The following is a 24,068-nucleotide window of genomic DNA, read 5'->3' on the forward strand; positions in this document are numbered from 1 at the left end:
TCCCTTCACGGCAATCTTAGGAATTGGTTATGGTGGGGAGATGTGTTTTCTACCCAAGGAAACTGAGGCAGAGAAGATAAAAGACCTGTCCAGTCGGCTGGGTGTGGCTCAGTGGTCGAGCATCAACCTAGCATCCAGGAGATCGTGTTTCGATTCCCAGTCAGGGCACATGCCCAAGCTGGGGGCTCCACCCCCAGCCGGGGGTGTGCAGGAAGCAGCCGATCAGTGATGACTCTCTCATCACTGATGTTTCTATATCTCTCTCTCCCTCTCCCTTCCTCTCTCTGTAATCAATAGATATATTTAAAAAAAAAAAAAAAAAAAAAAGGCCTGCCCAACTTGTTCTAGCAGTGCCAACGCATCTTTTGTCCCTGGAGCATGACACATAGTAGGCACTGAGCAAAACGTGCACAAATGGATGAAAGAAGGAGCTGGTCTTCGAAGGCATGGGGCCCTGACTTGACAGGTGACTCCGCACAGAGGCTTCCAGCCCCTAGCGCCGTGCCCGGCACGGGATGCATGGGGAGGTGCACGATACGTACCTGTTGGCTGAGCGAGTGCCCGTCCAGGGGCGCTCGTGCCTGCCCTTAGCCCCCCCCCCCCCCGGCATCTCGGCATCTCCAGCCATGGCCTGTCCGCCCAGCAAACTTCCCACGTGTTCTCGCCTGCAGAACTGAAACCCGAGAACGCCCTGTTTGCAGTCTCTCTCCAGCATCTGAGCCCAATTTCCAAAAAGTGAAAATTGCCCATAATTATAATACTTTTCGATCTCAGGGCACTTTCCCCATGGTGATTATAATCATATTATTTAGAGCTTATGTGCCAGCGGGTACCCAAGGGTGGATTGGTTCTCGTCTGAAAACGGGGCATGTTGTGTGCGCCATGGCCCTGGTTCCCTGTGCAGAATGGATTTCGGGGGAACAGGCGTCAGTATTGAGGGCTGGCTGTAGAACTGGACCCGGGCTTTAATTCCAAAAGCACTTCATACTTGGACCTCTGCTCGCCTATAGGAGCCTATTTTCCAAATGTATTAACATCTGTGTTTCATATCAGGGCCTGTAATTCCTTTAGCCTTTTTGGCAGGAGACAAAGAGAATTAATATTTTTCAATTTGGTCATGAGCGGTCATCTGTAGCTGGGAAGAAAAGTGCCTGCTCGACTGTGACCTCAGTAGGGACAGGAGTGAGGAGATGTTTCTAAGTCAGCCACGGCCGAGGAGGTCCTTGGTTACTTCACATTCAGGGTAGAAGTGGGCCTGGGATGAGCGCTTGAGGCTCCTCCAGACACCGGCTCTGCCTTCAGCTTCTCACTGCCAGCCCTCGCCAGAGCCATTTTTTCCCTCCACGGTACCCATGGCATTCCACTTGCCCTCTAAGGATGGCGGGAGGAAAGCTGACGCCTGGCCTACTTTCTGGCACACAAGCCATCACTTCCATCTGGGACCCGAGGCAGGCATCACTCATGGATTGCAGCACCCCTTCCTGCCAAACCTGGAGGAGGCCTGAACCCCAGTGCAGCCCCCCCCCCCCCCCCCCCCCGGGCAAGGCAGCCGTGCTTGGCAAGTGACGTTGCTGGCCCCTGGCCTCTTGTCGGGTTTCCCTGAAGATGACCCTGAGATGAGCATTGTGTGTGAAAATGAATGATCAGAATGTGTTTCCAGATACGGTCAGAGCATGGGGAAGTGTGCCTGGAAAGGCAGGCAGCCAGGCAAGGGGGGTGTGCCTTGCAGAGCCCCCGGAGGGTGACTAGGCTCCTCCTCCTGCAGCGGCTTCTGGAGACAGAGTTGCACGTGTCACCCCAGCCAGTGTCAAGGATCTGAAGTGTATATAACTCCACGTCCATCAGTATTGGAGGCCGGGTTCTCAGCTTCGGCACTGCCCACGTTTGGGGTAGATCATTTCGGGGGCATCCTGAGCACTGTAGGGTATTTGGCAGCATCCCTGGCCTCCACCCACAAGACGATACCTCCAGTTTTGACAACTCAAAATGTCTCCAGACATTGTCAAATGCCCCCTGGGGGGCAGAACCGCCCGGGCTTGAGAAGCACTGGGGTGGAGGAAGGGGTGTGGATCCCTGGATGCTCACAGGTGAAGTGGGGCTGGCAGCCAGGAGCCAGGTAGAAGAATCTGAGATGCTGCCCTTCTGGGCGAGCCCCGGGGAGGCTGCTGCCCTGCCCGTGTTCACTTTCCGTCCTCCTCCCTGTTCGTATTGCTCGCCACCCTCTACCCCCTAAAACACCGCGCCGTGCAGCCCTGCCCCTGCTGGCGGGCTTCTGGGTGTCCTGTGGTCTGGGGTGGTAGGGCTTCCTTAGTGAAAAGTGGATCGTAAGTACCTTTTGAGGGACAGGATCTTTTTCTGGCTCTTCCTCAGGGTGGTTGGGGACCCTTTAAAGAACTTGGATCCACAGGAGGCTTCTTTATCTCTTAATGTTGTGGGTTCAGGATGTGCGCCCACCCTTCGTTTCTGGGTGGGGCCCATAGCTTGGGGGAGCGGGCTGGAGGCCAGGTGGTTTGCGAGTCAGCTTTGCATATGGGACTGAGTTAGAAAGAGGAGCCCCCTGATCTCCCAGGGGAGGGACCTGGGAGGGCCAGAGTTGTGATTCCTGGGCAGTTGAAGAACCCCTGTTCCCTTCCACACTGTCTTCTTTCGCAAGCACCACCCACAGGTGACCTTGGGCAAGGCCCCTGCGCCGTATGTAGGCAGCTGTCCCTCCTCCAGCATGTGCCCTCGCTCCCAGAAGCACCACGCTGAGCTGTGCTCAAGCAGCAGAGGGGGAGTGGTGGGTCCCAGATGCCCACAGCTCCTGTTTTCTCTTTTTTCCATCCCTGCCCCCTTCAGGTGGTTCTTTGGGTCACTTCTCAGACAAACTACTTACATTGAAGTCCTTGACTCAGGATGTGTCCCTGGGGGGGTCTCCGAAATATGGCGGAAAATGAGTATCCACCTGGAACTGTGGCGGGTCAGTGGCCTTGAGGCACGTTTGGCACTTGGCATAGTTTGCTGAGTGGGCCGTGTCTTTAGCACCCCCTTCCTTGCCAGCACTCTGGTTTAAGGACCCACAGTCACAGTGACTGTTAGATGCCGCTCTCACTCTGCGTCGAGTTGTTCTGATCTGTCCTTTGCTCTTAGAAACCTTGGGTCTGGTCACTGGGACACATGCTTCTGCCTGCAAGCTCCACGGTTAAGTTCATTTCCTCTTGCCCTCGCCTGCCTGCTGCGCATCACTTTTCTGAAAGCCTCTGGTTTGGAGTCTTAAAACAGCCTGTGGTTCTTTAAAAAAAAAGGTAGGAAAGATGACCCGGCGCGATGGCTGTGTTTGTGTTGGTTTGTTTATTTCTTGCATGTGCGTGAAGAGGCTGAGTTTACCTAGTTTTGTTTTGGTCTGGAGCTGGAGCTGGAGGAAATGAGGCAACCAGGGAGTCTCGGAAGATGCGTCTCTGTCCCGTCCTGTGTCCTGGGCGTCTCACCACCCCCCCTCCTCCACTGTGCCAGCCGCACACAGCTGCCCAGCAGCGTGGGATTCCCGGGGCTGTCTCAGAAGCTCCCCACAAGGCCTGGTTTTCCCGGGGGACCCCAGAGGTCTTTATGTGTCACCACAGATCTGTCTCTGAGCACTGCCGTCACCGGCGTGACTCACCTCTCATCACTTGGGAGGCTGGAGAGAATGACAGGGCCTCCGGTTCCCGGAAACCCTGGGACCCAAACCCTGGGGTTCTGAGCAAGGGGGACAAACATCGGGTTCAAAAGTAGACCTGAGATTGGCTTTCTTCCCAGCTGTGGCTCCTTATTTGTCCCTTTTGGTTTCTTCTGACCAGTGCGGATGAAGGAGCTGGCCCTGGTGAAGGGAGGACATGAAAATGGCCAAGGCGAACCCCAAATAACCCTCAGCTTCCAACTGGGGGTGTGCGGGGGGTCATTTGGCAGCCTCCGGGTTACACAGGCAGGCCAGTGGAAGGGTGTGGAGGTGCCTGGGGGCTGACCAGTGGACACAGGGTGGGCAGTGGACTGAGGCCCCAGGGAATTGGAGGCAAGTCCATTTCTGGAGACACCTGAGTAATTTGGAAAAAATTCATTCTGCCTCTTTCATAAACACAAACTATAGAAAGCAACACCAGAAAACCTCCTTGGCTGATCAGAACACTCTGAGGATGCCAGCATATCCGTTCAAGGTATATTTGAGACCCACTATGGGCTGTGCTGTTTGCTGGGTGCTGGGCTATGACAGTGGTGAGCAAAGTAGGACTGGTTCTTGCCCACGAGGCGCTTCAAATCTGGTGGGGAAAGAGGAAAACCCAGAGAGCTGGGTGAGCAAATTTAAACACAGCCTGAGTGCTAGAAAGGAGGGTCTTAGAGGGTCTAATGAGGTTTCCCCTGATGGGCATTGGCGGAAACTTCCCCGGGGAGCTGAAGGATAGACAGGTGTGACAGAGGTAAAAGGTTAAGGAACAGTGTTCCAGGTAGCAGGAACAGCATGTGCGAAGGCTGGAGTCTGGGACAGATCAGATGACAGCCTGAAAGGAAGCTGGAGCACTGTGGGCTGGGTGAGAGGAGAGGGGATGAGAGGGGATGTCAGGGGGACGGACCACCCAAGGCCTTATAGGTAGGTAAGGTGACTATGCGCCCCTGTGTGCCCATCTGGAATTATAGTAGTGCCTCCCTTCTCTCCCCAGAGTTCCCCAGTTTGACTCTTCAGTTACACATTCTCCTGTACTGTGGAAGACATTAGGGGATTTGGGCTTTTTACCGTAAGAGCTAAGAGAGGGTTAAGGCAGGGCAGTTATCTGTTTGGACCTGAGGTTCTGAAAGCCTGTGCAGGCTGCTGGGGACGGGCAGGGTGGCTGCTCTCCCTCCATCGGGGGAACATTTGCAGGCTTCCCTGAACCTCAGTCTCCCCCGTGACGGGATCACAGCACCTCCCTCCCAGGTACCCGGAGCCTCAGCGAGCTCTCCGTGTCCTGGAGCCAGTCCTGTTCTAAGGTGTCGTATCTTGACGAGGGTTGGAACAATACGGTTGTGAGCTCCTTGCTTTAGGACTGGGGAGCTTAGATTCAGTGGGAGAGGTTCACAGTGACATTGAGGTCGGCTCCTTCCCGGAGCCCCAAGCCTCTGGCTCTGTGCTGGCCTCTTGACTATAGCATCCCATTTAATCAACAATGCTCACTGGTATCTCCACTTGACAAAGCAAAGAACCCCAAGGACAGAGCTTGACTTGCCCAGAATCACTCCTCTTGGGTTGTACTATAACTTCCCGAGGACCCAAAGCCTTGTGCTGTAATGCCTACGTCGCCTACATCCCTGACCACCCAAAGTGTGGGCCGAGGACCACCCTGGGGATTCATCACAAAGAAGATCTTGTGCTCCACTCAGACCTCTTGACTGTTTTCTCGTGCTGGTAGGTGCATCCCTGGTGGGGGAGAACCTTCCATTTCTAGCTGTGCTCCTCCTCCCTCTCCACCTCCAGCCCCTGTGATCTGCGTGTACACACAAGTTCAAGAGCCTCTTTATCACGCGCTGTTGCTGGAGTAGATGTTTCTTTGCATCAGGACTTCTCAGAGCCTTTAGAGAGCTGATGTGCATTATAAAGTCTCTAAGGAGCAATAATTGTGTGGTACTTCCCAACCTTATTGAAATAGAGCTTTTTAAAAATGTTCATCTCATTCTCCTCTCTCGGATATCCTATTAATGGGAGGCAGTTTTCGAGACCTTGATGAACTCCAAACCCTTCATTGCAGATGAAGAAACTGAAACCCAGACCTTCTGGCTACTGACTTGTTTCCTGACTTTGACCACAGAGCTTCCTGGACTCAGGACAGGAGTGTATGCCCAGGTGCGGGGGTGGGAGAAAGGAGGAGGGAGACAGACAGACAGACAGAAGGTCACGGGGCAGGGAGGCCGTGGGCTGGGGACTCGTGACCTGGCTCCTCCATGGGAGGAGGGTACCATGCTTCTTTGTGTATTTTTCCACCTTTCTCCCAAATGACTTAATTTTAGTCTTCCTGGATGTGCAGTCTTAAAGTGTGCTTAAAAAAAGCTTCGGACCTCCCTGACTTCATCTTCCCGCCCCGGGGACGCCAGGGACTGTTTGGTGACTTGGTAGAAAGGCAGGGCACTCCCTGAAGCCTGAGGTGGGGTGCTGGGACTAGGGCTGGGTCCCCTCCAGCCTGAGGCTCAGGAGGGGCAGCCCCTGGCCCGGAGCCTCAGAGCCCGGGAGCCACACCCGACTTCCTCCCTCCCGCTTCCTTTGATCTCCCTCCCGCTTCGCTGCAGGCTGGTGTTTGCGTGCTGGTCCCACTCCAGGTGCGGCGCTGGCTTCCCAGCCTGACTCATCCTTAGCAGCCACATGCCTGCTGTCCTCCGTGACATCACGTTAGCCCGGGAGCGCTCCGGCTCTGGCTGCTCCATCGCTTTCGCTCTCTGTCTCCTGAGGAATGTTCTCCAGGCCCGTAGCAGTTCACAACAGGCAGGGCTTGAAAATCCTGGCCTCGTGGTGTCCAGAGAGCCAGCCACAGGCGAGGGCGAGGGCGAGGGCGAGGGGCAGAGCAGGGGTGAGGGAGAGTCTGCTGGTGACCGCCGGTGGTGAAGCTGATGACTCCCAGCCCCTGCCCGATGCTCTCCCAGCCTCCCGGTTCTCTTAGGACCGGACCTTCCAGGGGCCGGGCCTTGGAGGCTTGGCCACCGCCTACTTGCCTGCTCTCCACACACCCGCCTCCTCTCCTAGCCACCCCCTCTCACACTTTGAGCACCCTGTCCCCTGTGCCAGAAGGCCCTCCTGCCCTCCTGCCCTCCTGGCTGCATCGGCCCTGCCCGTCCCTGGGACCTCCGTCCCAAGACACTCCCCAAGGAATGTTCTCCCTGACCGTCCTCACTGCCCACATCAGTTCGTTGCTCCCTCTGCTTGCCCAGAGGACTCCTCTCCCTCCTTCCCGCCCCCCAATCAGGGCTTCCTGACCCTCACTGTGATGTGCTCGCAGCCATGGTACCCAGCTCTGGCCGAGCACCTGAGACACAGGAGGCATTCAGGGGGTTTCAGGAGTGAAACCATTAGTCCCCTCTGGCTGCTGTAATAAATTATCACAAACTTAGTGGCTTCAGACAATCCAGGTGGACTCTGACAGTTCTGGAGGTCAGGAATCCTCAATGGATCCTACCCAGCTAATATCAAACCTTCCTCCTGGAGGCCCCAGGGAGAAGCTCTTCCCGTGTCTTTCCAGCTTCTGGAAGTGCCTGCATTCCTTGGCTCCTGGCCCCTGCCAGCAGTCTCATCACTGACTCTGTTGCTGTCCTCATGTCTCCTTCTCTGCCTTCCTGTCTCCCCGTGATCACCTGGGTAGTGCAGGATCAGCTTCCGTCTCAGAAGTCCTCACCTGAATCACCCCTCCGAGTCCCTTTGCTGTGGAAAGCGACAAATCCACAGGTTCTGGGATTAAGACGTGGACATCTTGGGCCGGGGTTGTTATTCTGCCTGACGCAGAATCTGAAGTTCATTTCCCTTTCTTTGATGGGGGCCACTTAGCACTGGGCCAGTCGCATTCTCTGTTGGGTTCCCTCTGTCTCTAACCCTGGGGAGAGTTCCTGGCTGGGGGCACCCAGGGGGCAGCTTGCTCCATGTGCCTCCTGTCACTTTCTGTCTGGGCGTCCTGCTCACTAGCTGAGGATGCCTTAACTCCATTGCCTCATCTGTAAAGTGGGCCTTGTGACCGCATGCAGCTCGGTGGAAAAGGGTTTGGTGAAAGAAGGTCACTCAAGGCTTGCTGCACAGTAGGTTCCAGGATGTGGCGCCGGGTGCCACAGCCCTAGCCACCAGCCTCTGGGAGTGCCCTTGGTTGACTCTGAACATGGCCCTTCCAAAGCCTGGCTGTCATTGCCCCTAAAGGTGACAGGCTGTGTCTGAGGGACCCCGGGTTTGCAGGGGAGTCAAGCCGGGCCTGGGGCTTGAGGGCAGGAGTGTTTCCACCACACCACACTAGGTGGAACCCAGAACTGGGTCCTGATTTTCATGCGGCCACCAGCAGCCTGTGGGCAAGGCCGAATCTCTGGTCTCTCCAGCTTAAAAGCAGCTAGAGCTGATTTCTGAGGTCCTGTGTGGCCAGGAAGACCTAGAGCACAAGGGCCTGCTGGCAGACCAAAGGTGCCATCCCCACAGTCCTGCAAGGGAGGAGGGAAGAAGAGTGAAACTGGGTCCTGAGATGACAGGGTCTGTCCCAGGTGTGAGGCAGTGGGCACTGGGTGACCCAGGTGCAGTTGTGTTTCCTGTGGCCCCTGCTCCCGCCTGGCATGCCTCGGACCAGAGGAATCCTCCGATTTCCCGTCTCAGTGCCGCTCTGCCAGCTTCAGGGCTGGCTTCCCTGGACTGCGTGTGTCCAGGGACGACATCCTGCCATCCTGCCTCCCACATGGGGATCTTACTGCCACTGGAGTGGACCGTGGGTGAAGGCCCCTGAGATCACAGTCTCTAAATAGCCTCTAAAGAACCAGAGGGCCAAAAATAAAAGGACTTTCCACCTTCCCACGTTGGAGATTTTAAAATACCCACTTTTCCATCGTGGTAGAACTTTCCAGGGGAAGGTGGGCTGAGAGATGCTGAGTGGAAACCAGCACTGGTGGTGTGTGTGGCTCCTCCTTCTCCCTGCGGGTGAGATTTCGTCAGTTCCCATGGGTGTCCCTGTGAGGAGGAACCCGCAAGCCCCAGCAACACTCTCTCCCCAGGCCGGTGGTTAAATATTAACACCCCCAGCCCCATAGAGTTGGGGTCACTGGTGGTTCATGCCTCACAGAGAGCAGGGCTTTGGAGGAACCTGGGTTTCAGGCAGCAAGAAGTTGACCTTTGGGGTGTTCATTCTGTCTGTTTCTTCCATTGGAAGCTGTGTAAGAAGGAGGCAGGAGCGCCAGGTTTGCACCCCAGCTCGCTGCCTCTCTGTTTGCCTGGTGGAAGGGCAAGAGCCAAGCCACCTGCCTGGCCCAGGTTTGTCCTGCAGATCCAGCAGGACATGGAAATTTGTTGCCCCCAATGGATCTTGCTCTTGCAGAAATAGAACTGTGCTTGCTAAATTGAGACAATGTTGACATACATGTATAGAGGGGAGCAACTTCAGAGTGAATTTTTGCTGAAACTCTGGAGTTAAGGGCATATGTGCTTTTCATGCATAGGTGTGTAAACCTTCAAAATATTATTAGTGTAATGACATTGGGCTATACTTTGGACTTATGTTGTCTTTGTCCATTTTTTAAAATAGCTTTATTGAGATATATACTTATAAAGTATACAGTTTGGTAGTTTTTAGTATATTCAGAGTTGTGCAACAAATGCCACTATTCAATGTTAGAACATTTCCATCATCCCAAAAGGAAACTCTATACCCACTAACAACGACCCTCCCCCATTTCCCTCTCCCCCACCTGTTGGCAGCTATTAATCTTTCTGTGTGGAGCTGCCTCTCTGGACACTTCATATAAATGGCATCATACAATATGTGGTCCTTTGTGTCTTCTTTCACTTAAAAGATTTCAGAGTTCATGCGGGTTGCAGGATGTGTCAGTACTTCGTTTCTTTTTATAACCAAATAATATTCCACTGTAGGGATTTGCCATATTTTGTTTATCTGTTCATCAGGTGGTGGCTATTTGAGTTCTTGGACTATTATAATGCTGCTATGAACATTTGTGGATAGGATTTTTATTTCTCTTGGGTAGTAAAATTATTGGGTCATATGGCAACTCCACATTTCACCTTTTGAAAAACTGCTGTACTGTTTTCCAAAGTAGCTGCACCATTTTATATTCCTCCCACAGGGTATGAGGGTTCCAGTTTCTCCCCATCCTTGTCAACACTTGATACTGTCTGTTTCTGGTTTAAGCCGTGCTAGTGGGTGTGAAGTGCTGTCCTACTGTGGCTTTGATCTGCATTTCCCTGAGATGTTGATTAGCTTTTCATGACCTCACTGACTGTTTGTACATCTTTAGAGAAATGTCTGTTCAAGTTGGTTTTATCCAGTTTTGGAATCAATAGCATGCTAACTTTACAATACTAGCTTTGCAATTGGCCCTCTTCCATTTTCTTGATCAATTTGTATAAGACAAAATTATCTGTTGATAATTTGATTTAAAAACTACAGTATAAAACCATCTGCAGGGATTGGAAAAGTCTTTTATTCCTTTTCAGTTCTTTAATGTATATTGGATGACTCAAAATTTCAATACCTTTTTTCACCATTTTTAGCATTTTGCATTTTCCCAGAAATGTACATACTGCACGTGCTGTTTTATAACACCTGCTTGCTTCATTCCATATTTCCCCCTTGCCAGGAAGTACAGATTTACAGAGACCTTTGGTGCAGCTGTGTAGCACTTGTATGCACATAATGTTTGTACCAGTCCCTCTTTGTAGATGGTTTTCAGTTTTTCTGTTATAAACAGTGGGACTGTTGCTTGGTTCCATGTCTGTCGGAGACAAACCACCCACAATGCAGTGGCTAAAACAACAGTTACCTTATTGCTCAGGAATTCAGGCAGAGCTCCGCCGGGCGGTTCTACTCTGTAGTGTCTGCTGCATCACTGATGAAGCTGGGAGCTTGGCTGGGGCTGGAACACCCACGATGGCACCTAGTCCAGGGGCTGGTTTCTCTCATAGACCTGACTCCTCCATGGCCTCCACCTCCTTCCCCTTCCTGCGATCTCTTTCTTTAGCAGGATAGTCAGACTTCTTGATCCAGTGGCCGGCTTCTCAGGGAGAACTGCTAAGCCTCTTCCATTCTAGCCTGGACATGGTGGGACCTCCCTCCCACTGGTCCTGTATGGTCAGCCCAGACTTCAGAGGAGGGACACACTACACCAATGTGTGGTAGAGCTGCATGTGGGTACAGTGATAGGAGGAATTGTTAGTGGTCGTATTTCCAGAAAATCTAGAGATGTGAACATATGGATACTTGTCTGATGAATTTTGGAATCAAATGACCATCCTTTGGGTGAATGGATGGATGGATGGATGGTCAATTGACATGTGGATCTTTGGAAGTCACATAACGCCTGGGGCCAAGACCGATAAAGTCCCCAGCATTTCCTGCAGTCTCTCAGGGAGTGGATGCCAGCACCCAAATGACTTGTAGTAACTGCAGAGACACCCCAGGGACCTTGACAGTTTTATCCCAGGTTGGGCTTCACTGGGCTCTCACCAGTCACTGAAGAAGGTGGCGTTGTCTTGACTTGACGGAGGAGGAAACTGTGGCTCAAGATTTAGCTGGCCTGACCTACTTGCCTTCTCCCTCCCCCACCACCTCAATCTCATGCCTCTAGAATTTTCTCTGCCTCATGCAATGTTGTGACAATAACACCTGCAGGATTCAGCAGCTTCCTGTGTCTCTTGTCCCCAGGTTAGAGGGTGAGTTATGGAGGTGATTGGCTTCAGTGCTTGAGTTTGAGATCACTTATAAGGTCTATCAATGCGGACAATTGGCTTCACTTCTGAACCTCACTTCGCTCATTTGTAAAATGGGAACAGTAATCTTACTGTTGGGGAGATTAGTAGAACCCGAGCAAGGAAAGCCCCAGAGTTTCTACAGTGGGAGAGTGGCAGGTTTCCCTCAGGCCCTTTACCCTGAGCCTTTCCCACCTCTGCTCTCACCTGGGCTGGGCTGGGGAGGCCAGTATGTTCAAGGTAAATAAATATGTCACAAAGGACTTGTTCAGTTCCTCCTGGTTGTGAGAGCCATTGTGTTCTAATAAGATGCCCCAGGTGGCAGCTGGGAATTCCCACTTTCCCACCTGGCTAGCTGGGCTTGGCTGTCAAGCTTTCTTCATGGTCATGTTCATGTGGGCGGCCTCATGCCTGGGCCTTCCGTCTAAAAGCAGGGCCTGTGTTAGGATCTCACTTGCCCCACCTTGACACGGGTCTCCTGTCCCGATGCCATCACACAAAGGCCGGCTCTTCCCAGCTTGCCTGGAACAAAGTGCAGACTGTGGCTTGGAGGAGGGGAGCCAAGCGTTCACTGGACTCATGGATGAGTCAGCGCTGGCCTGCAACATCTGGCCCTCGGAGTCACGGCCTGTAATAAGAGAATGCTTAGTATCGTTTGGCAAGGCCGTTGCTCATCAAAGGCCCGCTTCCGTTTCTTCAGTCACTATTTGTTGTTCTGCTGCCCATAAGGGCCTATCCAGATCGCTGGTCACATTTTCCTACAAAGCACAGTTTCCCAGCACAGCACCACCCAGGTCTGTGACTTCTGTGCTGTGGTGGGTGTTCCTACAGGGGCCTGGGCCTGTCTCAGTTGGGGGCCTGTTTTGTTCAGAGCAGTGTGTCTTCTCTCATCGCATTGCTGAGGACTATCAAAGACTCAAAATATTGAAACTGAATCCTTATAATTAAAAAGAGATGTTATGATACTTTAGATACTAGAATTTTACTATCTAGGAATATAAAATTCATCCACCCATCTACTCACTCATCCATCCATCCACCCATCCACCTATCATCCATCCATCCACCCACCCATCTATCATCCATCCATCCATCCACCCATCCACCTATCATCCATCCATCCAACCACCCATCTATCATCCATCCATCCATCCACTCATCCATCTATCATCCATCCATCCATCCATCCACCCATCCATCATCCATCCATCCATCCATCCACCCACCCATCCACCTATCATCCATCCATCCACCCATCCATCATCCATCCATCCACCCACCCATCTATTATCCATCCATCCATCCATCCACCCATCCATCATCCATCTATCTACCCACCCATCACCGTCCATCCATCCATCCATGTATCATCCATCCATCCACCCACCCATCTATCATCCATCCATCCACCCATCTATCATCCATCCATCCATCCATCCACCCATTCATCTATCATCCATCCACTTATCCATCTATCATCCATCCATCCACCTATCCACTCACTCATCCACCCATCCATCCACCCATCTGTCATCCATCCACCCACCCACCCATCTATTATCCATCCATCCACTCATCTATCATCCATCCATCCACCCATCCACCTATCATCCATCCATCCACCCATCCGTCATCCATCTATCCACCCACCCATCTATCATCCATCCCTTTATCCATCCTCTGTCCCCTACGAGGTCAGTTGTGGTCTTACCCATTTTGCTATTGCATCATGGGAGGGAGAGAGAATTAAAGGGCTTAATAACATCAGTCTAGGAGTTCACCTCCTAACACCTATGGGCTTGGGAAGACGTTGCATGGCCTGGAAATGAAGAGTGTCTGTGCTGGGGCCTAATTGCCTGGTCTTGAGCCCCAACTTGGCAACTTCTGGCTAAATGACCTGGGACAAGTCATGGTTTTACCACGTATGCAATGGAGATGATAATATCCCCACAACTTAGGGTTGGGAGAACTGAATGAGACAATGTGTGTAGAACCCTTGGGGCAATGCCTGGCAATTGGCAAGTAATCAGCAAGTGTGAACTACTGCTCCCCAGGATGTCCAGCACCATGGGGTTGTATCACTTCTGTACCACTGGCATCCCTCTAACAAATTTGAAGGGCGAGCTTGCCTCCTAGCAGCGCCCTGTCTCCTGTGTTATCTCTTTACACCGTTCCTGCAATCCCTGTTCTCACCACAGCTACTAAGGGGTCTCTGTGCCTGGATCTTGGTCTGATACACTCACTTTTGGGGACCAGCAGACCTCCTCCCACCTCCCCCACCCCACATGGACCTCGTCTCCATCAGTGTCTGTTGGATCACTGGGTGGCTGAGCCTGTGTCTCCTCCTCTCTTGTAGGGAGTCGGACCTGTTCCTGCTTGACAGCCGCACCCTCTGGGCGTCGGAGGAGGGCTGGCTGGTGTTCGACATCACGGCCACCAGCAACCACTGGGTGGTCAACCCACGGCACAACCTGGGCCTGCAGCTCTCTGTGGAGACCTTGGATGGTAAGTCCCAGCCCCCTCCCAGGCGATTCTGATGCAGCTTGTACTCCTGGACTTATGTGGGCCTCCACTATGCTCCTGCTTGTTCCCCTCAAGAAAAGGCTTCCCCTGCCTCCTCCCCAACCAGCCCTCTGTGTCCAGCCTTCGATCTGAACCGAAAGCAGCCACTAGCCCCTTTGCACGGGATGATTACCCAGGCGGCTGCTGTGTCGGGTAAGGCCTCTTTGAGTGGCACCTTAGCACCGGGGACAGAAACGTGGACTCTGGCCCATCTCAGGGCTGCTGCGTCAGAACCTGCACTTTGATGAGCCCCAGGGGATGGCTGAGCATATAACAGTCCGAGACGTCCTGCTGTGCCTCCTGCACCCCAGGCCACGGGACATTCTGGGCTGTCCTGGGCATTGTGGGATGTTTGACAGCACCCTGGCCTCTGTCCACCCGGTGCCTATGGCCTTTCCCAGTTGTAACATCCAAAAATGTCTCCAGACATTTCCAAATGTCCCTGCAAGGCACAATTGCCCCTGGTTAAGGACCACTGCCCTGGTTGAGGCAAAGACAACTTATCTTGGAGGTTGGTCCTTTCAGTGATTTCCTCATTTGTTTAAAGGCTGTTGTGTTTGTGTTTGTTTGTGTTTGTGTTTCTGTGGAGTGAGTGTATCTCTGCCTCTTACTGGCTGTGTGACTCAACTTCAGAGTCTCAGCTTCTCCCCTCCAGCAGGCAGGTAATGAGAGGGCCCGGGGCCATTGGGCTGTTCTGAGATTAAATGAGTTAATACGGGAAGAGTTAAAATAGTGCCTTAACATGCACCCGAACCCCCTGGGCATCTTGTTAAAATGGACATTCTGATTCTGGGGTGGACGCTGGGAGTCTGCTCTTCTAACCAGCCTCCAAGTGATGGAGAGGCTGCTGGTCCCTGGGTAGGGCTTTAAGCTGTTATTATTATTGTTGTTGTTATTGCTACCAAAGGTGACTTACCCAGTCTCCTTGGGAGGGATGTGTAGGTTTTTTGGTCTTTGGCGTTTACAAACAGGGCTGCGGTGGAAAACCTCAGTGTAAACGTCATTGTCCCCATGAATGAATGTAGGTCTGGGATAAATGCCCGCAGTGACGCTATTTGTGGATTTGACAGATATTGTTAACTTACCCTCCATAGGGGCCCCTCCTTCGGCACCCCACCAGCAGTTCCCGAGGGCACCTGCTTTCCCATCTTAGCCGGCACAAGTTCCCAAACTCATCCCTTCTTGCTAATCCCACAGATGACGGACGGGATCCTGGAGCTGGGATCCTCCTCGGGTGTGCCCTGTGCACCGTCTCGGCACATCCTCTGCCCACTGTTCTCACCAGGTGTTAGTCTTTCTCTTCTTTATATTTTAGAGACGTTTGGCCCCTTGTGATTGAGCTGCAGATAGTTTCCCAGTCTGTATTTTCCCTCTTACTGTGGTTAATGCTGGGTTTTGCCAAGTGGATTTAGACAGCGTAGCTGAATTTTATAACCTTTTCCTCGATTGCTCCTGGGCTTTGCCTCTTTTCCGTCCTATCAGAGGCCGCTGCTTTGGTCTGGAATTACTGGCCTAATGAGCCACATGGGAAGGGGGCCACAGAGTTGAGGACCACACTTATCTTGTTTTCAGGCCAGTCTTCTTCCTATGGACGGTCTCCCGACCTTTCCTGACCTCCTTCCCCTGTCCACACCCCTGACACTTAAAAGTGGTTCATCAAAGATGCTGGATTTCCCATCTTTTTATATTGGGGGTCCGCAAACTTTGTCTGTGGGTCAGATTCGGCCTATAGTTTGTTTTTGTGTGGCCTGTGAGCTAAGGATTGTTTTCACATTTTTAAATGGTTGAGAAAAGTCAAAAGGAGGCTATTTCGTGACATGTAAAATCACACGAAACTTCCACTTCGTTGTCCATAAATAGTCTCATTGGCACACAGCCACGTTCCTTGGTTCATGGATTGTCTAGGATTGTTTTTGTCCTGTAACGGCAGAGGTGAGTAGTTATAATAGAGCCTCCATGGCCCACAAAGCTGAAAATATTTATTATTTTCAGAAATAATACTGAGAGAAAAAGTCTGCAGCCCTTGCTGAGGATCACGGTCAATTATGTGTGAGAAATGCTAGGTTGGAGAAACGAAACAGATTTCCCTGCAGAACTTAACAGAGCTTTTATGTTGCTGATGTCCATTGTGAATCTCCCTCCTGATGGGGCATGTAGCACTTTTTCAACTTCTCTTTTTCCTGAAAAGCCCCTGCAGAACTTAATGGAGATGAGGTAAAAGTGAGGCGAAGGTAGACTTGATTTCTCTCTTCAGGGTGACCATTTCCCTAGACTTGCAGATATTGGCTAGACCTTCCAACTGGACCTCAGTGGGTCCTGTGCTTCCAGGTTTGGTTTTTCTCTTAAGCGACACTCAATTCAGTGCCCCCTCCTGTCAGGTGTGCCATCCTCTTTTTCCCCCAAAGTCAGGGTCTTTGTGGCCCTTTGCCTCCAGCTTCTGCTCCCCCTAGGCCGTGGATAAGGCTCAGCACTATCAAGGTGGCACAGCCTGATGGTTGGAGTGTGGGCTCCAGAGCCGGCCAGACTCCCCAGGTTCAAATCCCAGCTCTGCTGTTTCTACCACATGACCCAGGGTGAGTCACTCCATGTCCCTCATCTGAAAAGTAGGGTTCATAATAGTTTCCACCTCCCAGGGAGGTTGTGAAGGATTAGGTGAGCTCACGCAGGTGAAAAGCTTAATTACTCAGCCTGTGGAGCTCCTCTGCTCAGCACAAAGTAAGCGCTTTATGTCCTTCATTGTCTCCCGTAATCCTCACCAAGCCTGGTGAGCTCGGCACTGCCATTACCATCCACAGTCCAGTGCAGAGACTGACACCCCTGAGAGGCGGCAGGCTCCACATTCCAGCAGCCGCCAGGACCCCTCTCCATCCACGGGGAGTTAGCGTAGTGGTCACAAATGCCACCTAGAGTTAGAGCGTGGATTGGATGCTGTACCCCTGACTCGGTGCCCCATCTCCTCCCCTCCCAGATGAGCACTGGGGGGTGGGCAAGGGTGCCCTGGGGCTCAGCCTGTGCAGGCTCTGTGCATGCCATTTGGTGTGGTTGCCTGGGTCAGGGAAGAGGCAAAGTTTGCCAGCTGGCCAACTTGACCAATTAGGCATGTGCATTTTTGAACCTTTTGAGAGTGAGATAGGAAGCGAGTGAGATAGGACGCAAGTGAGCCCAGCATTTCGCAGACCACAGGCTCCTGGCTGTGAGATTCTTTTTTCCCTGCCATGGAGTTTGTTCAGCATGGTGCTCATCAGAATTCCTGGGGAGGCACGGAGAGTACAAATTCCTGGGCTCCACCCCAGACCCCTGGTGGCCAGTCCCTGAGGGCAGGCCCGGGAATCTGCCTTTTCTTGGAAGCTCCTTGGGTAACTTGGGGCTTGGGTCGGTAATAACACTCTGGGCAGAGTTGTGCCTTCTGTTTTGGGGTGCCCCGTTAATAAGATGGTACCCAGCTGATTGGCTTCCTTCAGGGTCCAGGACTAAGCCTTTTCCTGATAGATGTCAACACTGGTGAAAGACCAGCAGGGCCTGCTGGGGAGTCTGTGGATTCTGGGGTTCATTTGCTGGGCAGCCTGATGCCCACCTCTGTGTGCCAGCCTGAGCTGCCTGTAGTGACAGCCTGGTCCCTGCCCGGAGACTTCCCACCAGCATTAACATAACTCCGTGAGCACCACTGCCTCCAACAGCACCTGGATGAGCTGAGTCCCTGGGTGGTGGCACCCATGCCCAGCTCCTGGTCCCCATCACAGAGAGGAGGAGATGGGACACCGAGTCAGGGGTGCAGCATCTAATCCTTGTCCAGACCTAGACAGCATCTTGCAGCCACTAGGCAGCTGCTAGAATACAGAGCCCTGTCACCTGTCAGGACCTCAGTTTCCTCACCCTTACAATGGGCATGTTGTTGATAGTGATACAAGCAAGCTTGCTTCCATTCTAAGGAGGAACACACATCACAGGCCTTTTTTCAGAAGCTTTTTGTTTTGTATGAGGTGAGCCCCCTGCCCACCTGGCCTCCAAATGCCTCCCGAGACCACCCAGGCAGCCTGTGCCTGTTCCCTCTTCCTCTAGCTGTCACCCTCCTGTTATCACTCCTTGGGATGGCACAGCTGGGCCTCTGCTCTGCGGGGTGTGCCTGGGCGGGGGAGAAGCCTATAAACTCCCGGGCACCTGTGGCTCATCGGGAGCCAACTGGGAGCATCCTGTCATCTCCAGAACAGGATGCCACAGGAGGGAGGCTGGCGTCTGCTTGGCTTTTCCCTTGTACGGAAGAGGAGAGGCAGCCCCCCCCGTCCCCAGCACACAGGGGGGGTGGGGGGGGCACGCTGAGCGGAGGGAACCTGTGAGCAGCTAGCCCCTGAGAAGAGGGCTGTCTAGGTGGGGCTGGGGAGAGCTGAGCCCTCACTGCAGGCCAGGCCCATGCCGGGTTCCTGTGCAGAACTGGGACAGCCTGGCGGCTCCTATGCCGTCACCAGGGCTCCTCCAGGCAGCCTCCTGGCATCTTGGGCAGCTAACCTAGCCTTTCGGTGCCTGGTCCCTTCATCTGTCCCATGGGTTTAATAACGATTGGGAGGAAGACAAGAGTGAATTCATGCAAAATGCTGAGCCCTGGGCCCGACATCCTGTCTATGCTCATGAGTATCAGATATTACTATTATTATCGTTATTGTTAATATGTTTAATTCTCACAATGACCCTGCCCAGGTTATTGCCAGCATCTTACAGATGAGGGACAGACTGAGAAGGCCAAGAAATTTGACCAAAGTCACTCAGCTCTAGGTACACTTGTGTCACCATGGAGTCTGACTTGCTCTTTGCTGGAAAGCCTTCTGAGGAAGTGTTCACCAGGGACCAGACTGGGGGCCCTATGTGATCAGTGAGCCCCTCTTGGGCACACGACTAGGCTGCAGATAGAGAGCCCAGGACACTGCAGTATCTGGCTCCTGCCTGGTTGTTCTCGGCACACCTCCTTCCTGGGAAGGAGAGAGTTTGAAAAGAACCCAGAGATAGTGGGCTTCCTGTAGGACTAACTGAAGGAACCTCAGCACAGAGGTGGCCAGGCTGCATCTGACTTCTGTGAGCTCCTCCTTCCATAAAAAAATATATTAAAAATTATGTTTTATGATCATGTTAGTATAAAGACGAATGCAATCCTGGCTGGATTAAAAATTAAAACATGTTCTCTGACCCTGAACAGTTCATGTTTTGTCTTATGATTTTAAGAGACATTAAAACATTTTCATGGGCCCCTAAAAATGTCCTGGGCCCGGGCACTGTGCCTGAAGGACACGTTGGCCCTGGGCAGTGTATCCCAGGCCTGGGAGTGATGTTGAGCTCTCCCCACCTCAGCACCTGCCTGTTAAAATCAGCTTCCTACAGTCAACAGCCTTTTCACCTGCATAGGAAGCACGTTTGTTCACTCAACAAACGCTTGTACCTATGATGTGCCAGGGACTGTTATAGGCGCTGGGCTAAGGCCCAGACAGAGCGAGCCTTTTGCTGTTGTGTGGCTCCCATCCTTGCAGGAAGAGGCGGGTGTGAAGGGACCATCTGCTGGAGTCAGGGACGAGGCCCTGAGGACGGGGCCTGAGTTCTGAGGATGGCGCGGGCGGACTCTGGCTGCTTTCCAGATCAGCACACTTGGTGTTTTTTCCCCATGCTGCCTTCCATCTGTCGGAAAGCTGCGGGGAGATGAAGGCGGCCGTGGGCTGGGGACTCTTTCCTCTTTGCAGACGTGGAATCATCTGGTCATTTGTTCCCAAGATGAGGACTCCAGCATCTTGTCCTAGCCCATGGGGGTCCCCTCCTCTCCCTTGGCCACAAAAGAAATAACTTGGAGGCTTGGGAGGGCAGTGTGGATCAGCCTTGCCTCTGATCCAGAAGATGATCTGGCTGCCTCGTTTCCCCAACTCACACTTCCTCCTGGTGGTCCTCCCGCTGCTGCCCAGTGTGCCCTGAGCTCCAGGACCAGGAGGCCCCTTTTGCTCCCCCCAGCCTGTCCCTGCCTCCTGGACTCAGCTACGTGGACAGTCTGGTGTCTGCGTGCAGAGCCCCAGGCTCCTCTCAGGCGCAGGACCTCTTCCTGATTGTCCCATGTGGCATCGGATGGGATTGCATGGCATTTAAGGGACTGAGGGCATACGCTCGATGCTCAGGCCGCAGCTGCTGGGATGGCGTGGAAGGCGAGCCATTCACCCACGGCGGCCACGGAGCCTGAGCCCTGCAAAGCCAAGGTTGGCGAGCAACCCGCCCCTGCGCAGCTGCCTCGAGGCGCCCGTGCCCTTGTGATTGCTTCACATCCTGTTTGTCCAGAAGCTGGAGTGAGAGAGGAAAGGAGGCCTTGATGGCCCACAGGCTGGGATGGGTCCTCCCAGGGCTGGGCGGGCAGTGGTGGCAGGGACGGGATTGGGTAATTGGGGCCAAGCAGATGTCACAAGTGTTAATGATGGTCTTGCTTGCCACTTGGGCCTCAGTCCGTCCAGAGAAATAGTTGGAATTAATGTGTTTTGCACAATTAATAGGAACATTCTTATGCTCTGGGTCTCCTTGGGGCAGCTGATGGCCCTGGACCTGGGAAACAAAGACACCACAAGAAAACCAAGATGCTGCTCTGTCTGTCGGCAGGTTGCGTCCCCTTCTTTCCCAAGAGGCCCTATTTGTGCTCTATACCTGCTCCTGGGGCTCTTCCTCTGGGCTGGACCTGCTGATTCTGCTCTTGCCACTGGTCCCTGTCCCCAACTCAGAGTCCTGCATCCAGGCCCCCCCCCCGGCTTGCCTCTTGGGAGGCCTTACTCCCTGTGCCTCAGGGAGCCCTTCCTATCCTCGGAGGCCTCACAGGTGGCCCAACCCATGCCCAGGCAAGCTCTCTTTTCTGCATTTTCCCAGACACCCACCTAGACTCAGTGGCGAGTCAGCTGGACCGGGGTGTGGACTCTGTCTCTGTCCTCCATGGCAGCAGGTCCAGGGTAGATGGCTTCATGCCTGTGACCTCACTTGACTCATCTGTAAATACGAGATCAAGAGTCCTGCCCATGGAATGGGCTCAGCACAGTGCCGGGCTCAGAGCAAATGGTCAGAAATGGTTGTTTCTTGTCTTTGCTGAGGACAGTAATGGAGAGAACCAGCTCTCTCAGGATACTGCAATTGGCAAATAATAGGCACTGGGATGTCTCATCTCATGGGGACATTTGTGGTGTTCTTGACAAGTCTGGAAGGAAGTGGAACTGGGGTTGGTTAGAGCAGAGGCCGACAGGCTTTCTGTCAAGTACCAGCTAGTGGACATTCTGGTATCTGTGTGCAGAGGCTTTGCGGGTGGGTCAGACCTTTTCTGTCGCGGGCTCCTCAGCTCTGTGTGAGTGTGAAAGCAGACGGACAGCGTGCGGATGGAGGCCCGCAGCTGCGTTCCTGTGAAGCCATCTGTGAGAACAGCCGGTGGCACCACGCCCCGACCAAGGAGGAAGGAAGCAGGTGGGCCCGACAAAGGACGTGCTCTTCTCGTGCCTGCCTTTGTGGGGAGGAAGACATTTCCGAGGAGCCTGCAGCCATCCCAGAAGGAGCTGCAGGGAGGCTGGGAAGGGTCAGACTGGCACCTCCTCGGGTGGAGGAGCACCAGGGAAGGGGGCCGGGCAGGGCCGTGGGGTCTGCACCCTGCAGCCCCTGCCTCGCTGAGCCATCCTGGGGTTGGGCAGCCTCTACTCAGCCCTGCTGTGGGAGCGGAGCCCGCTTGGCCAGCTTCCCTGCCCTCTTCAGGTAGCAGGCGTCATGGTGGAGTGAACGGGCACCCAGACTGCACAAAGACTGGGAAGTGGGCCCCACGACGTACTCCACTCTGCTTCAGTCACCGAAATGAAAACAGAGGCCTCGCAAAATTCTCTGCCGGATGCTTTTCATGATATTCATGGAAGCCCCCGATGTCCCGCGCCAGGTGCACCGGCCAGCAGCCTGCGTGCACCCACGCTGTGGGACACTGCTCAGCAGCAAAGGGATGAACGGCTGACACCTGCGACCCTTGGGTGAACCTCAGAATGCAGATTGAAATAAACGCAGAAGACTGAGAGTCCATTTATGTGAAATGCCTGGAAAATGCAAAGCTAGAGGGGTGAGAACAGGCCATTAGTTGCCAGAGTCTGGGGGTGGGGAGAAGGCGTGACTGGCAGAGTTTGTCCCCGCAGCACTGCTGGCATTTTGGACCTGATCTTCCTCTGTTGTGGTGACCACTGTGCACTGGAGGGCGATGAACAGCATCCCCAGCCTACACCACTCGATGCCCAAAGCATCTTCCCCAAGACATGGGGGAACTACAAATGTCTCCAGACACGGCCACCTGTCCTGGGGAGCAGAACAGCCTCTGGGTTGCACACACTGAGATGAAATGCAGTAGAAGGGAGTTATTTGGGGGTGCTGGGGCTGGTCTTTACCCTGTTAGAAGTGGTGATTACATGGAACCATATGGGTTAAAATTGACAATCTGCACAAAAAAGTGTCAATTTTACTATATGTTAATTTAAAAATGAAAAAAATTAAAAAGCCAAAAAAACCCAAAACAAGCAAAACACACCAGAGAGAGGCAAGCTGTGAGTTCTACTAAAGAAGAAATCAGCAAATTTATTGACTTGGGCCCTCTTACCTGCCTGTGGGGTGGGCCAGACACCTCCCCATCACTTCCTGTTGCCTGCAGGGGATCTGCTGTGATCGTACATCTGGTAAACCTTTCCTTCCTAACTTAAGGATCACCTCTTGGCAGATAAAATACAAGACCCCCAGTTAAACTTGGATTTCAGGTAAACATCTAGTAATTGCTTAATATAAGTATGTCCCACATATTGCGAACACATTATTCATTTATCTGAAGTTCAAATTTAACAGGGCACCCTGTATTTTTATTTGCATATCAGACAACCCTATTCTTGGAAAAATCTTTACAGTGTGTTTTTTTTTAATCTATTAACCCTTGGCTACAATATCAATCTTTTTCAACTTTCCTAAAGATATAGACCTATGTTAAAATAGTATGTATATCTTTTTCCCCCCATTTATTCAGCCACCTCAATCCCTCTGCCTAATATATTTGGCCTGACTTATTCAATATGACTTGCCTTGGACATTTAAATACAAATAAAGTGAACTCTTGCATGTGTTAAGAAAAGGCTGTAACCATAACACCATGAAGTGGAACAGATTCCCTCTCCCAGCCAACCCTCATGTCCTCTCCCCATAGAATCTGTCCCGGCCTTTTTGGGGGTATTAAAATAAAAATGGACTTTACATATGAACACACCCACACGTGTTTGTCTAGGCTTTAAATTTCTTTTCCCCCACTTGTAGTCACACTGGATCACGTTGGTCCTCTTACTCCGGGGCTGATCTCGGGGGCCTTTCCCTCTGTGTGCCCGACGAGAGCCTGGGCCAGCCTTGTTCCCAGTGCACCCTACAGAGCAACACTGGCCTGGATACCGCAATGCCTTGTTGAGGTGGCTTGTCACTACTTCATGCCACGCCCCCAAATTTAATTATCTTGTCTGATAACATCCCATGGTCTCTCAGGTTTTGCAGTTAAAGGCTGCAGTGACTTGTCTGTGTGTTACTGTCTCGCTCCGGGGTAGGTGTATGTCAGGCCCCGGCTCTCCATCTGGGGCATTTTGCCTCTCAGGAGACACTTGGACATGTTTTTGGGAGCATCCTGGGATGCTCCTACACACCCTACAACACCCACACAGCCCCCGAAACCCATGTGCCAGGTGGAGGAGCCGCTGTGTCTTCAGTGGTGTGTTTGGTGGACGGGTCTGGGCCCAGCATGCAGCTTCACCTGTCTGTCCCATGCAGGCTGGTCAGCGGCAGATGCGGGTGCAGAGACCCTCTTCTTCCCGCTCCGTCGCCCATTTCCCAGCAAAGGCTGTGGGTCCCTGGCCCTGGGAGTCATGACAGTGGAGGAGCAGCCTGCCCTCCACCCCATGGGAAGTGTAGGGTTACTGTATCTGGGCCGCATCGTGTTTTCAGGCATTTTTATTTTGCCCTTAAAAGCCTTCCAGGGGGGAACGCAAATCCTAGCGGCTCAGCTTTAATGGTTCCTTTTACAGAACCGCTCCAATTATAGATGGGTGAACTCAGG

At 52.8% G+C, this 24,068-nt stretch overlaps 1 protein-coding gene across 1 annotated transcript in view; it reads left to right on the forward strand.

Annotated features, from left to right (window-relative positions):
- BMP7 (bone morphogenetic protein 7) overlaps positions 1-24,068 on the forward strand; it is a 76,481-nt gene that overhangs the window by 39,930 nt on the left and 12,483 nt on the right. The window contains exon 3 of the mRNA XM_081148467.1: positions 13,767-13,915. Coding sequence (XP_081004593.1) covers positions 13,767-13,915 — 149 coding nt within the window. The remainder of the gene's footprint in view (positions 1-13,766; positions 13,916-24,068) is intronic.

This window comes from Miniopterus schreibersii (genome assembly GCF_964146895.1).
Source record: "Miniopterus schreibersii genome assembly, chromosome: 10".
NCBI classification, from domain to species: Eukaryota; Metazoa; Chordata; class Mammalia; order Chiroptera; family Miniopteridae; genus Miniopterus; species Miniopterus schreibersii.